This window comes from Pelodiscus sinensis, chromosome 32 (assembly GCF_049634645.1).
Source record: "Pelodiscus sinensis isolate JC-2024 chromosome 32, ASM4963464v1, whole genome shotgun sequence".
Classification (NCBI taxonomy): Eukaryota; Metazoa; Chordata; order Testudines; family Trionychidae; genus Pelodiscus; species Pelodiscus sinensis.
Window position 1 is genome coordinate 1,182,649 of NC_134742.1, and position 12,065 is coordinate 1,194,713.

General features: G+C 50.3%; 2 protein-coding genes across 3 annotated transcripts in view; both read left to right on the top strand.

Moving 5' to 3' along the window:
* The window catches only part of LOC112544049 (butyrophilin subfamily 1 member A1-like), a 165,328-nt gene that overhangs the window by 69,971 nt on the left and 83,292 nt on the right, over positions 1-12,065 (top strand). The window lies entirely within an intron of this gene.
* On the top strand, positions 2,951-9,307 carry LOC102461713 (uncharacterized). Of its 2 annotated transcripts, none has more exons than XM_075913741.1 (2): positions 2,951-3,063; positions 6,407-9,307. In XM_075913741.1, the coding sequence occupies exon 2, from the start codon at positions 6,651-6,653 to the stop codon at positions 7,506-7,508; it is 858 nt and encodes a 285-aa protein (XP_075769856.1). In that variant the 5' UTR covers positions 2,951-3,063; positions 6,407-6,650; the 3' UTR covers positions 7,509-9,307. The 2 variants fall into 2 exon arrangements, with proteins under 2 accessions (XP_075769856.1, XP_075769858.1); XM_075913743.1 differs by having other exon boundaries at positions 2,957-3,063; positions 6,453-9,307.

The following is a 12,065-nucleotide window of genomic DNA, read 5'->3' on the forward strand; positions in this document are numbered from 1 at the left end:
GGCGGCGGCTCCCGGGGCGCAGCGGGACCCTGCGGGCGACTCCCCCTCCCGGCTGGAGCTGCGGGGGGTCGAGCGAGCGAGCGCTTCCCCCGGCTCCTCCCCGCGGCCGCTGGGTCCTAGCGCGACACCCGCCTCCCGGCCCTGCCCCGGGCACCGGCCGCCAGGGCTAGCCCCGGAGGTGCCCGCTGTGTTCGTGTTTCCCCTCGTGTGCCCCGCAGCGAGGGGCCCCCCCAGCCAAGGGCGCCGCGCAGAAACCCCCCCCCCCCGGCTCCAGCCCCGCGAGCGGCTCCGAGCGCCGCGCACCCCGGGGACACCTGCCCCTCGCAGGGGGGCGCAAGAAGAAAGTGGCGCCTCCGGGGTAGAGGGGGGGTTATGTACAGAAACCAGGGGTTTAAACACGCTGGACTAAATTCCCCGGGGGGGTTGTGGAGTCTCCATCCCTGGAGATATTGCAGAGCAGGTTGGACACACACCTGTCCGGGATGGGCTCCGGCGGTGTTTCTTCTCTTAAAAAGTACCCCTTTCCCCAAAGACGAGGAACGGCCCCCTTTGGAAATGCTTATTTCGGGCGTTAGTATTTGGAAATAACTCCTTTTGAAATGGAGACATGCCCCCTAGAGCAGCGGTTCCCAAGCTTTTCGGCATCACACCCCCCTTTTTGAGTTTCGAAAAACCCTCACGCCCCCCCCACCTCCCTCAAAAATAGCAGCAAAACTTGTTGAGCAAAAAAAACAAAAACAAAAAAAACTGACTAGGACAGCCAAACTTAATCTACGTCTAGACTGGCAGGATTTTCCACAAAGGCTTTTAACGGAAAAGTTTTTCCATTAAAAGCATTTGCGGAAAAGCGCGTCTAGATTGGCAAAGACGCTTTTGCGCAAAATCACTTTTTGTGGAAAAGCGTCCGTGGCCAATCTAGACGCGGTTTTGCGCAAGAAAGCCCCGATCGCCATTTTCGCCAGCGGGGCTTTTTTGCACAAAATGGTTCTCAGTTGTCTACACTGGCCCGCTTGTGCAAAAGCATTTTTTTTCCCGAATGGGAGAGTGATTGTATTTGCGGCAGAACACTGACCATCGTACGTTAGATCCTCAGTGCTCTTGCGCAAATTCAAGCGGCCAGTGTAGACAGCTGGCAAGTTTTTCCGCAAAAGCGCCTGCTTTTGCAGAAAAACTTGCCAGTCTAGACGCAGCCAATGGGTGGGGCCCAAACTGCTTCATGCCCCCCCTTGAATTTTTTCTGGCCCCCCCCAGTTTGGGAACCCATGTCCTAGAGCATTATTCTCTCCCCCCCCTTCCCTTCTCCTATCTATTTCGAGTTTTCATTTCCCCTACTCATAACTCCGGTCATCTGAAGACGTGGGCTATACCCACGAAAGCTCGTGATGCCGGCTACATGCTTTGCTTTGGTAGTCTAGAAAGTGCGACCAGGCCGTTGGGTCTTTGTTAGTGTTTCGTAACCATTTTTTATGAAGTGCCCCTTTAAAAAAAATTAGAAGTACCCCTAGGCTGTGTTTACATTGGTGCGATCTTGCACCAAAACGTGCTGCCTGTCTACACTGCCCGTGAGTTCTTGCACAAGAACACTGACGTTCTACTGTATGAAATCAGGGCTTCTTGTGCAAGAACTCTGACGCTCCCGCTCAGGAATAAGCCCTTTTGCACAACTGTTCTTGTGCAAGAGGCCAGTGTAGACAGGCAACAGGAATTTCTTGTGCAAGAAAGGCCTGTGGCTAAAATGGCCATGAGAGCTTTCCTGTGCAAGAGAGTGGCTACGTTGGCACGGATGCTCTTGAGCAAAAGCACTTGGCTGTGATTATTCGGGACGGAGTGGACACCAGGATACCTGTGTTATTTCCTGGAGACCTCTTCTTTCGAAAGAAGTCCTCTGAAACAAAAAGGCAAATTCAAAGAACCCACCATTTTATTATTATTATTATTTTTAATTTAATGACTTTTGGATACATAACTCCACATTTTTTAAGTCTTGTGGCTGCCGGTTTAGAATTCAATAGGCAGCAGGTTTACCACATAAGGAACTGGGTTTTTTTTTCCACGCAGCACACCGTCAACCTGTGGAACTCCTCGCCAGAGGATGGTGTGAAGGCCAACCCGCATGCGCCTCACACAAGCCCACGTTTGGTGTTTCATCCTTGTGGCTGCGATAAGCGTCAGCGTTGTAAAATCCCCGTCTGGCCGCTAAACGTGTCTAAATGTTTCTAAATTGTCCCGTCCGCGTGCGGAATCAATTTTGCTCCATGCACCAAGGCGTGTGTGGGTGTGCACCACCTGTAGAAACACAACTTCCCTGGACTGCCCTGCAGCCCCCAAGGTCCAGCCCCCAGAGGCTGCTCCCCCCAGAGCCCAGCCACCCCCCTCCCCCCCCAGAGCCAGCAGTGACTCTGGTCTGGCCCAAGTGTGGGGGCAGCTGCATCCGGCCCGGCCATCAGAGAAGGGCCCTGGGCCCCCCCAGACCTCAGGGCCCCCCCAAACCTCAGGGGCGGGGCTGCAAATCACTGAGCGTCACACATGGGGGGCAGAGGCTGTGTGTGTGTGGGGGGGGGGGTTGGATATTTGACTTGCAGCCTCCCCACTCGCCCGGCTGGTCCGACTAGTTTCCAGAGGGGGAGAAAATGCCCGGCTGGCTGCGGGGTGGGGCAGCCCCATGGGGCGGGGGGGGGGCTGCCTCGTGTCTGCCCCCCCCCCCGGCTGCTCTGGCTCCCCCCTCCCTTCTAGTGCCCCCCTTCATCTCCCCTCCAGACCAGCCCCATAACCCCGCACCCCCCCCTCCTGGCCGCACCCCCCCCCCGCAGCCCGGGGGGGTCTCTTACCTCCCCCATGCGCTGCGCGGGGAGCGGCTCCCGGGGAGCAGGGGGACCCTGCGGGAGACTCCCGGCCCGCGGGGGGGGGGGGGCTCCTGTTTATCTTCCTGGGTCAGGAGCCGCCCCCGCCCCCGCCCCCCCGCTCCTGTCGGCCGGGGCGGAGCCGCAGCCCCCGCCTCCCCCCAGCCGGGAGCCGGACCCCGGGGAGCCGCCCGGGCGCTGCCCACCCCGGCGGAGCCTGCAGGTGAGGGGGGGAGGGAGCCTTTGCCGGGGGCTGTCTCCTGCCCGCGCCCCCTTTGTGCGGGGCCTGGGGGGGCAGGGGACGGGGCCGAGAAGGGGGGGCCGCCTGGGCTTCCCTTGGACCCCCCCATTTCCCCGTCCTGCCTCCCAGCTCTGGGGGCGCCCCCTGAATCCGCGGGGACCCAGCGCCCTGGAGCGTGGGAACCAGGCGCTGTCTGCCTGGGACTGGGGGGCTGGCATAGGGGACCCCGGTTCTGTCACCCCCCTGGCTGCCCCTGGACTCCCCCCCCCGCCTCCCAGGGTGTCGCTCAGTGACTGTGAGAAACCCCATTTCTTATAGAATGTGACTTTAAAACCCCCATTTCTCATTGAATTTGAGTCTAAAACCCAACCCTATTTCTCATTGAATTGGGACACAACCCTAATTTCTCATTGAATTTTCATATAAACACTCTTTCTTATTGGTTTTGGGTCTAAAACCCTATTTCTCATTGAATTTGGACATAAACCCTATTTCTCATTGGATTTGGATCTAAAACCCAACCCTATTTCTCACTGAATTTGGATACAAAACTCTCTTTCTCACTGAATTTGGACATAAATCTAATTTCTCGTTGAATTTGAATATAAAACCCAACCCTATTTCCCACTGATTTTGGTTATAAAACTCTCTTTCTCATTGAATTTTGATATAAAACCTATTTCTTATTGGATTTGGGTCTAAAACCCTATTTCTCATTGAATCTGAATTAAAAACCTTCTTTCTCTTTGAATTTGGGACTAAAAACGTATTTCTTATTGGATTTGGGTCTAAAACTCCATTTCTCATTTAATTTGAGTCTAAAACCCAACCCTATTTCTCACTGAATTTGGATATGAAACCCTCTTTCTCATTGAATTTGGACACACCCCTAATTTCTCATTGGATTTGGATATAAAACCTATTTCTTATTGGATTTGGGTCTAAAACCTTATTTCTCATTGAATCTGAATTAAAAACCCCATTTCTCATTTAATTTGGGTCTCAAACCGTATTTCTTATTGGATTTGGGTTTAAAAACTCATTTCTCATTGAATTTGAGTCTAAAACGCAACCCTCTTTCTCACTGATGTTGGATATAAAACCCGTTTTCTCATTGAATTTGGGCATAAAACCCTATTTCTCATTGAATTTGGATCTAAAACCCTATTTGATTTCCATCTGCTTCGCCCTAGGTACAAACATTGCACAAACATTGCTTATTTTTCCTCTCAGTCGGTGTTAGCAATGTAACAACCCACCCCGTTTTGCCATTGGTTCTGTTCCATCTGTGAAGAGACGTTACTTTGCCTCAGTTTCTCACTCGCGTCTCATACCGGTTTAAAAAAAAATCTCCTCATTCACTGATGTTTTGCCACCTGTCATTAATGAATTGTGGACGATTCCCTCGATTTTGTGGTGCTGTTGCCCTGAAGGATTGACTTGATTACGGGGAGAAAATATCGGGCGCTTAACACGTCTTTCGTCGAGCAGGAAAAGGCAAAACAAGAACCGATAGTGGGAAGTTAAAAGCCAGAGAAGTTCGGCTTAGAAATAAGGCCCAAGTGTTTAACATTAAAAGCCCTTCCTGAGGCTTTGTCTACACTACCACTTGGTTGTGAAAACTTTTTTCAGTCAGGGGTGTGAAAAAAAAATCACACCCCTGACCAAAGTTCCCTCTCAGCTTTTTCCATCCACGTGCGGATTTTCTTCCCATCTGTGTGCAGAATATTTTTTTTATGTGCACCGAGGCATGTGCGAATGCGCACCACCAGTAGAAACAAAACGTAGCTGGGGTGCGCTTTGCTAATCAACTGGTCTGTGTTGGAAGCTTTCCGGATTGGCCACGCCTGCCTTACAGGGAACGCTGCCCCGAGACCAACGTATGTTTCACCAGCAGAAGTGTTGGTGTGGATAGCTAAGGCTGCTCGTTAGGGGTCATTTAATTATGCCAGCCAGAGAGCTCTTTCTTGCTGGCACTGAGTGTCGACTCAGGAAACCTTGCCCTTGTAAGATCCATAGTGTAGACAGCGTCTAACTTTGTGTCTCTCTGGGCATGTCTGCCCTGGGGCGTCATTTCATTTCAAAATAACAGCTCCCCGAAATAACAATTCTGAAATTGCGTGATTCCTCTTCACAAGCGGGAGTTGTTATTGCCCAGTAACAAGCCCCTTCTTTCGAAATGACTCGGCAGATGCCCACGCTACCAAGCCTGGGATATGTCTAGACTGGCATGATGTTCCGCAAATGCTTTTAACGGAAAAGTTTTCCGTTAAAAGCATTTGCGGAAAAAAGCGTCTAGATTGGCACGGAAGCTTTTCCGCAAAAGCACTTTTTGTGGAAAAGCGTCCGTGCCAATCTAGACGTGCTTTTGCGCAAAAAAGCCCCCATCCACATTTTCGCAATCGGGGCTTTTTTGCGCAAAACAAATCTGAGCTGTCTACACTGGCCCTTTTGCGCAAAAGGACTTCTGCCCGAACGGGAGCAGCATAGTATTTCCGCAAGAAGCACTGATTTCTTACATGAGATCGTCAGTGTTCTTGCGGAAATTCAAGTGGTCAGTGTAGACAGCTGGCAAGTTTTTCCGCAAAAGCAGCTGCTTTTGTGGAAAAACTGGCCAGTCTAGACACAGCCCTGTTGTTTTGAAATAAGGGACTTGTTACTGTGCAACAAGAACTCCCGCTTGAGAACAAGAGGAATCGTGTGATTTTGAGATTATTTTAGGTGTGATGATTTCAAAATATCTTCTTTTGAAATGACTCCCTAGCCTAGACATGCCCCCTACAGCAGAGTTTCTCAACCTTTTTTTATAAAGTACCCCTTTTTCAAAAAAATATATAAGTACCTCCTTTTAAAAAAAAAATTAGAAGTACCCCCTTTTTAAAAAATTATAACTTCCCCCAGAACCTACAGTTTTCAGACACACAACATTTTTTTCTGCTGTTGCAACACATTTGTTCAAACAACTTCAGCGTCGCCAGGCAGGCGATGACAATTTTGGGGTGTAAAAACTACAAACATAATAAAGCGCTGTCAAACTTAAAATAGTGATAAAAAAGTGGGTCCGGCCCACGAAAGCTCATCCCCTAATAAACCATCTTGTTAGTCTTTAAAGTGCTACACAGTCCTGGTTTTTGTTCAAACTTAAAATAGACCTTCACTTTTCTCCAAATGTCATTTGTTGACTTCTCTCGAGTACCCCTGAGGGTCCTAGTACCACGGGTTGAGAAACACCGCCCCGGAGTGTTTGCACGGAGATGTGCAGGCAGAATCCGGTCCCTCAGTTTCGCCTGCAGGTTCTGATGTCGTCTTTCTCTTTACGACCCAGGGAACGACTCCCGTGTGGATTGCGTTTCTCTCTCTTCCCCCTGCAGGTGATTGGGCCAGTGAGTGAGAACAAAGGACAAGAATTATAAGGAGAAAGCCATCACAAAGTGGAGCTGCCCGAGATGTTCCCAGGAAGGGTTGAAGGGAATTTCTTGCAGAGTCGTAAGAGAGGCAGCTAGAAAAAAAACGCAGGTTGATCCATTTGTGGGGGGAGAGAATATCAAGGGGACCGACACAGGATCCGGATGGGAGGGAATAAAACTGCACCCGCTGAGTCCGGGAAAGGTTTGAACGGCGGCTCACGCCGGCCTGGCCCTCCGGGGACGCTCCCGGGAGAAAGGCCCTTCAAATGCGCCGAGTGCGGGAAAAGCTTCCGCCTCAGCTCCAACCTGCTCACCCACCAGAGAACCCACACCGGGGAGCGGCCCTTCCCCTGCCCGGACTGCGGGAAACGCTTCGGCCTCAGCTCCAACCTGCTCACGCACCGGCGACACCACACGGGCGAGCGGCCCTTCCCCTGCCCGGCCTGCGGGAAGCGTTTCGTGCAGAGCTCCGACCTCCTGTCCCACCAGCGGCTCCACACGGGTGAGCGGCCCTACCCGTGCCTGGCCTGCGGGAAACGCTTCATTCAGAGCTCGCACCTGATTCGGCATCAGGGTCTCCACTTGGGCGAGAAGCCCCACCGGTGCCTCACCTGCGGGCGGGAATTCACCCAGAAGTCACACCTCATCAGGCACCAGGGGATCCACACCGGGGAGGAGCCCTACACCTGCCCGGACTGCGGGGAGACCTTCCTGCAGAACTCCCGGTTCCTGGTGCACCGGCGAAGCCACACGGGGGAGAAACCTTTCAAGTGCTCGGACTGCGGGAAAGGCTTCGGCCGGCGTTCCCACCTCGCTGTGCACCGGAGAACGCACACGGGCGAGAGGCCCTACCAGTGCCTGGCCTGCGGGAAACGCTTCAGTGTCAACTCCAACCTGGCCGCGCATCAGAGGACCCACACGGGTGAGAGGCCCTATAGGTGCCTGGCCTGTGGGAAAAGTTTCCAGCGCAGCTCACATCTTAGTAAGCACCAGAAAACCCACGCGGCAAAGCGGGCATGAATGTGGGTGACTCTTCACGTGGGGCCAGGATTCCCCGGAAGCTGAGCCCTTGGGCGGCCGCCTACGAAAGATTCAAATGCCGCCTGGCGGATTGGCAGAGCGCCCGCGGCCGGCCGCCTGTGTTTGTCCTGGTGGTGCACACCACCCCTGTCTTGACGCACAGAACAAAATGTATTCCGCACACAGAATGTGCTCCAGCCCCCTAATCATTTTGGTCGCCGTCCACTGGACCCTCTCCAATGCACCCACATCCTTCCTGTAGTGGGGGGCCCAAAACTGGACAAAACACTCCAGATGTGGCCTCCCCAGAGCCCAATAAAGGGGAATAATTGAGGGGAGGGGTGGAGCTTCAGGGGAGGAGGCGGAGCCAGTGTGTGACACCCGCTGGTAAACCCAAAAGTCAGCGCCTGTGAAAGGAGACAAAACACGCCCTCCCAACCTAGGGAAGGACCGTAGAAAAGCCAGCACACTAGCCTGCTACCCGTAGTTCCATCGCAGCCTCCTGATAGGAGACCTCCGATCGAAAGAAACGCGTGTCCAGCCCCGTTACCGGTAGACCTCCCTTTTTGGGGCATAAGGATCTGTGGGAAAAGGGGTTTTTGCGCAAAAAGAAAATGGCCACATGGCTGGTTTTCGCACAAAAACGGCTCGGCAGAAAATATGCAAATGAGATTGTGACTCATGCAAATGAGCCCCTCATTAGCATATTTTTTGCCAGGATAACTCGTAGTGTAGACGTAGCCTGTGAGAAGGAATCTGAACCCGGGTCTCAGCCAATGAAAAATCTGAATCGCATTTTTGATTCAAAGAAATTTAGTGACATTTTTGTTTCAAAATTTTAGGACTATAAAAAAAGGGGGGGAGAAGGTGGTGGAGAGGTATGGGGGGGGGGATTCATTTCAAAGCCTTCCAGCGAGAAACAACCTGGACGTTTCTTTTTTTATTCGTGGAGTTAATGTTTCCTTTACACGGGGTGCCAAAAAGAGCCCGTGGAAAAGGAGGCATTCCTACCCGAGTCCAACTTGTGAACAAGCAGAGACATGAAGACTGGGGTGTAACCAAGAAGGGAGATGTTCCCTGTGCTGCTCTTGGAGACAGAAAAACGTCTCCTCTTCATTTTTGGTGCTGGACCTAACCTCCATGAAATTATCTAGCTTCTCTTTAAACTCTGTTATAGTCCTAGCCTTCACAGCCTCCTCTGGCAAGGAGTTCCACAGGATGACTACACGCTGTGTGAAGAAGAACTTTCTTTTATTAGTTTTAAACCTGCTACCCATTAATTTCATTTGGTGTCCTCTAGTTCTTCTATTATGGGAACTAATAAATAACTTTTCTTTATTCACCCTCTCCACACCACTCATGATTTTATAGACCTCTATCATATCCCCCCTCAGTCTCCTCTTTTCTAAACTGAAAAGTCCCAGTCGCTTTAACCTCTTTTCATGAAAGGGCGGGCACTTTAAAAACGGATACAAGGAAATGCATTTCCACAAATAGTTAACTTTTGAAATCAGTTGCCACAGTCATTAAGGGAAACCAGAGGCTTATTGGAGTCAAAGGACAAGTAGTCAATGGGAGGATAATGAAAACAATTAGTTAGAGATAGGGTAAAAATTACCAAGGACATTCTGCTTCATGGTCCAAAGTATAACTGCATTCAAAAAAGCCACAGAGGGGTCGCTGTGTTAATCTGTAACTTTAAAAATTACGAGCAGTCCCGGGGGGCCTTCGAGACGAACACAAATATATAAAACACAGGACTATGGAGCACTTTAAAGACTAACAAGATGGTTTATTCGGTGATGAGCTTTCGTGGGCCAGACCCACTTCCTCAGATCAAATAGTGGAAGAAAATAGTCACAACCATATATACCAAAGGATACGATTAAAAAAAATGAACAGATATGAAAAGGACAAATCACATTTCAGAACAGATGGGGGAGGGGGGAGGTAAATGTCTGTGAGCTAATGATATTAGAGGTGATAATTGGGGAAGCTAGCTTTGTAATAGCAGTGAGGAGTCCTGTGGCACCTTATAGACTAACTGAAGTGTTAGAGCATAAGCTTTCCTGGGCAAAGACCCACTTCGTCAGATGCATTACTATCTTTGTAATGGGTAAGATAATTAATGTCTTTGTTTAAGCTTAGGTGTAAAGGGTCGAATTTAATTTTTTTTTAATTGGATCCTTTGGTATATATGGTTGTGACAATTTTCTTCCACTATTTGATCTGAGGAAGTGGGTCTGGCCCACGAAAGCTCATCACCTAATAAACCATCTTGTTAGTCTTTAAAGTGCAACATAGTCCTGTCTTTTGTTTTAGCTGCACCAGACTAACACGGCTACATTTCTAGCACAAATATATAACGTATCCTGGGCAAAACCCGCTTCCTCAGGTGTGTGGCGAGAAAGGGGGAAACCTACCTCACAATATAGAACAATAGATAATGACGTCTTTTCCTGCTACGGCTACACTGCCTTTTTTTGCGGAATAGGCTACACAAATCACACGCGAATCACATTTCAGAACAGAGCGGAGATGGGAGGGGGAGGTAAATGTCTGTGAGCTAATGATATTAGAGGTGATAATCTTACCCATTACAAAGCTAGCTTCCCCAATTATCACCTCTAATATCATTAGCTCACAGATATTTACCTCCCCCCCATCCCCCCTCTGTTCTGAAATGTGATTTGTCCTTTTCATATCTGTTCATTTTTTTTAATTGTATCCTTTGATATATATGGTTGTGACTATTTTCTTCCACTATTTGATCTGAGGAAGTGGGTCTGGCCCACGAAAGCTCATCATCTAATAAACCAGCTTGTTAGTCTTTAAAGTGCTCCATAGTCCTGTCGTTTGTTTCAGCTACACCAGACTAACACGGCTGTATCTCTATTACTAAGTCAGGGGTCAGGAACCTTTTGTGGTTCGGGGGGTCACCGATCCACAGAAAAATCATTCAGGGTCCACACACAAGTGAGCAGCAAAAAATCAACCCCCCCCCCCAAAGCAACACCCCCCGCCCACTGACATGGCCTCCGACCGGGAAGCAGAAAGACACTTCCCGCATTTCCCTGGCACACCAGAATCTAGGGGAGGCGGAGGCAAGTAGATTGTGTGTGCTCCATCCCCATCAGAGGACTTCCCATTGCTGGGGGGCAGAAGCCCTGAGTCTCAGGGACCCAACCCAGGCAAGCTGGGCTCCACACCAGGCCATCACCCCTGACCTAACGGGACATATGATGGGGGGTTCCCTAGCCAGGGTGCACGGTAGGTTTGCCAGATGCTTTCAACAGAAATCCCAAACATGGCAAACTTGGGTGAGCAAAAAAAAAAAACCCCAAAATGGAAGACCAAAGTTGTTGAACAAAAAAAAAGGGAAACCAGGTTGCTGTGCCTTTAAATAGCCCCATGCTCCTCATTTCCCCACCCCCAGCATACGCGGCAGGGGAAAACTGTCTCTACCAGGCTTCTGTCCAAGGGAAACAGGAAATACCGGACATTTCACATGTCTGGTATTTTTGGGTTTATTTACCAGATGGGGACCCAATTCCCACACTGTCTGGGCGAAAACCAGCCACCTGGCAACCCTAGCGCCCGGCTACCCCATCCTGTTGCTGTTCAGTGTTTCCTGGGGTTCCCTGGCTGATCTGCCTGGCCACCAACAACCCAACTTCCGGGGCCAGTCCTGCTTCCACTGGGGAATTCCCTGGAGTTCCCTGTCCGGGCTTGGGATTCCCATTCCACGTCTGGCCCCACTGATGCTGGGGTTTCCTAGCAGGGACCAAGATACGTTGCCAGACCAGCAAGTCCCAAACGGAGAGACAGAGAAAGAACCGCCCTATAGCCCAGCGAACTGAAAAACTCAGTTATTTGCCCAGTCATTGTTGCAATCCCATTAATTGTAAGGAATCTACTAAGTTTCTAGGAAGGGGAAGCAGGATGGGGAAAAAAAATTGGTTTTAACTTCTGCAAGTTCCTGTCCTAATTTTAGTACCAGATCATGGGTTGCGTCTGAAAAACATTCATGGTCCTTAACTCGTTGTTTGATGGACAGGCCCGCTCTTAAAAGGAGGGGGAAGAAATGATCGGCTGGTTTTCTAACATATGGGCTGTGTCTAGACTGGCAAGTTTTTCCGCAAAAGCATTTGCTTTTCCGGAAAAACTTGCCGGCTGTCTACACTGGCCGCTTGAATTTCCACAAGAACACTGACTTCCTACTGTCTGAAATCAGCGCTTTTTGCGGAAATGCTATGCAGCTCCCGTTGGGGCAAAAGCCCTCTTGTGCAAATGCTTTTGTGCAAAAGGGCCAGTGTAGACAACCCGGTATTATTTTGCGCAAAAAAGCCCCGATCACAAAAATGGCGATAGCGGGTTTCTTGCACAAAAGTGTGTCTAGATGGGCACGGATGCTTTTCCACAAAAAGTGCTTTTGCGGAAAAGCGTCCGTGCCAATCTAGACGCTCTTTTCCGCAAATGCTTTTAACGGAAAACTTTTCCGTTAAAAGCATTTGCGGAAAATCCTGCCAGTCTAGACGCAGCCCAGCCGTTCAGTTT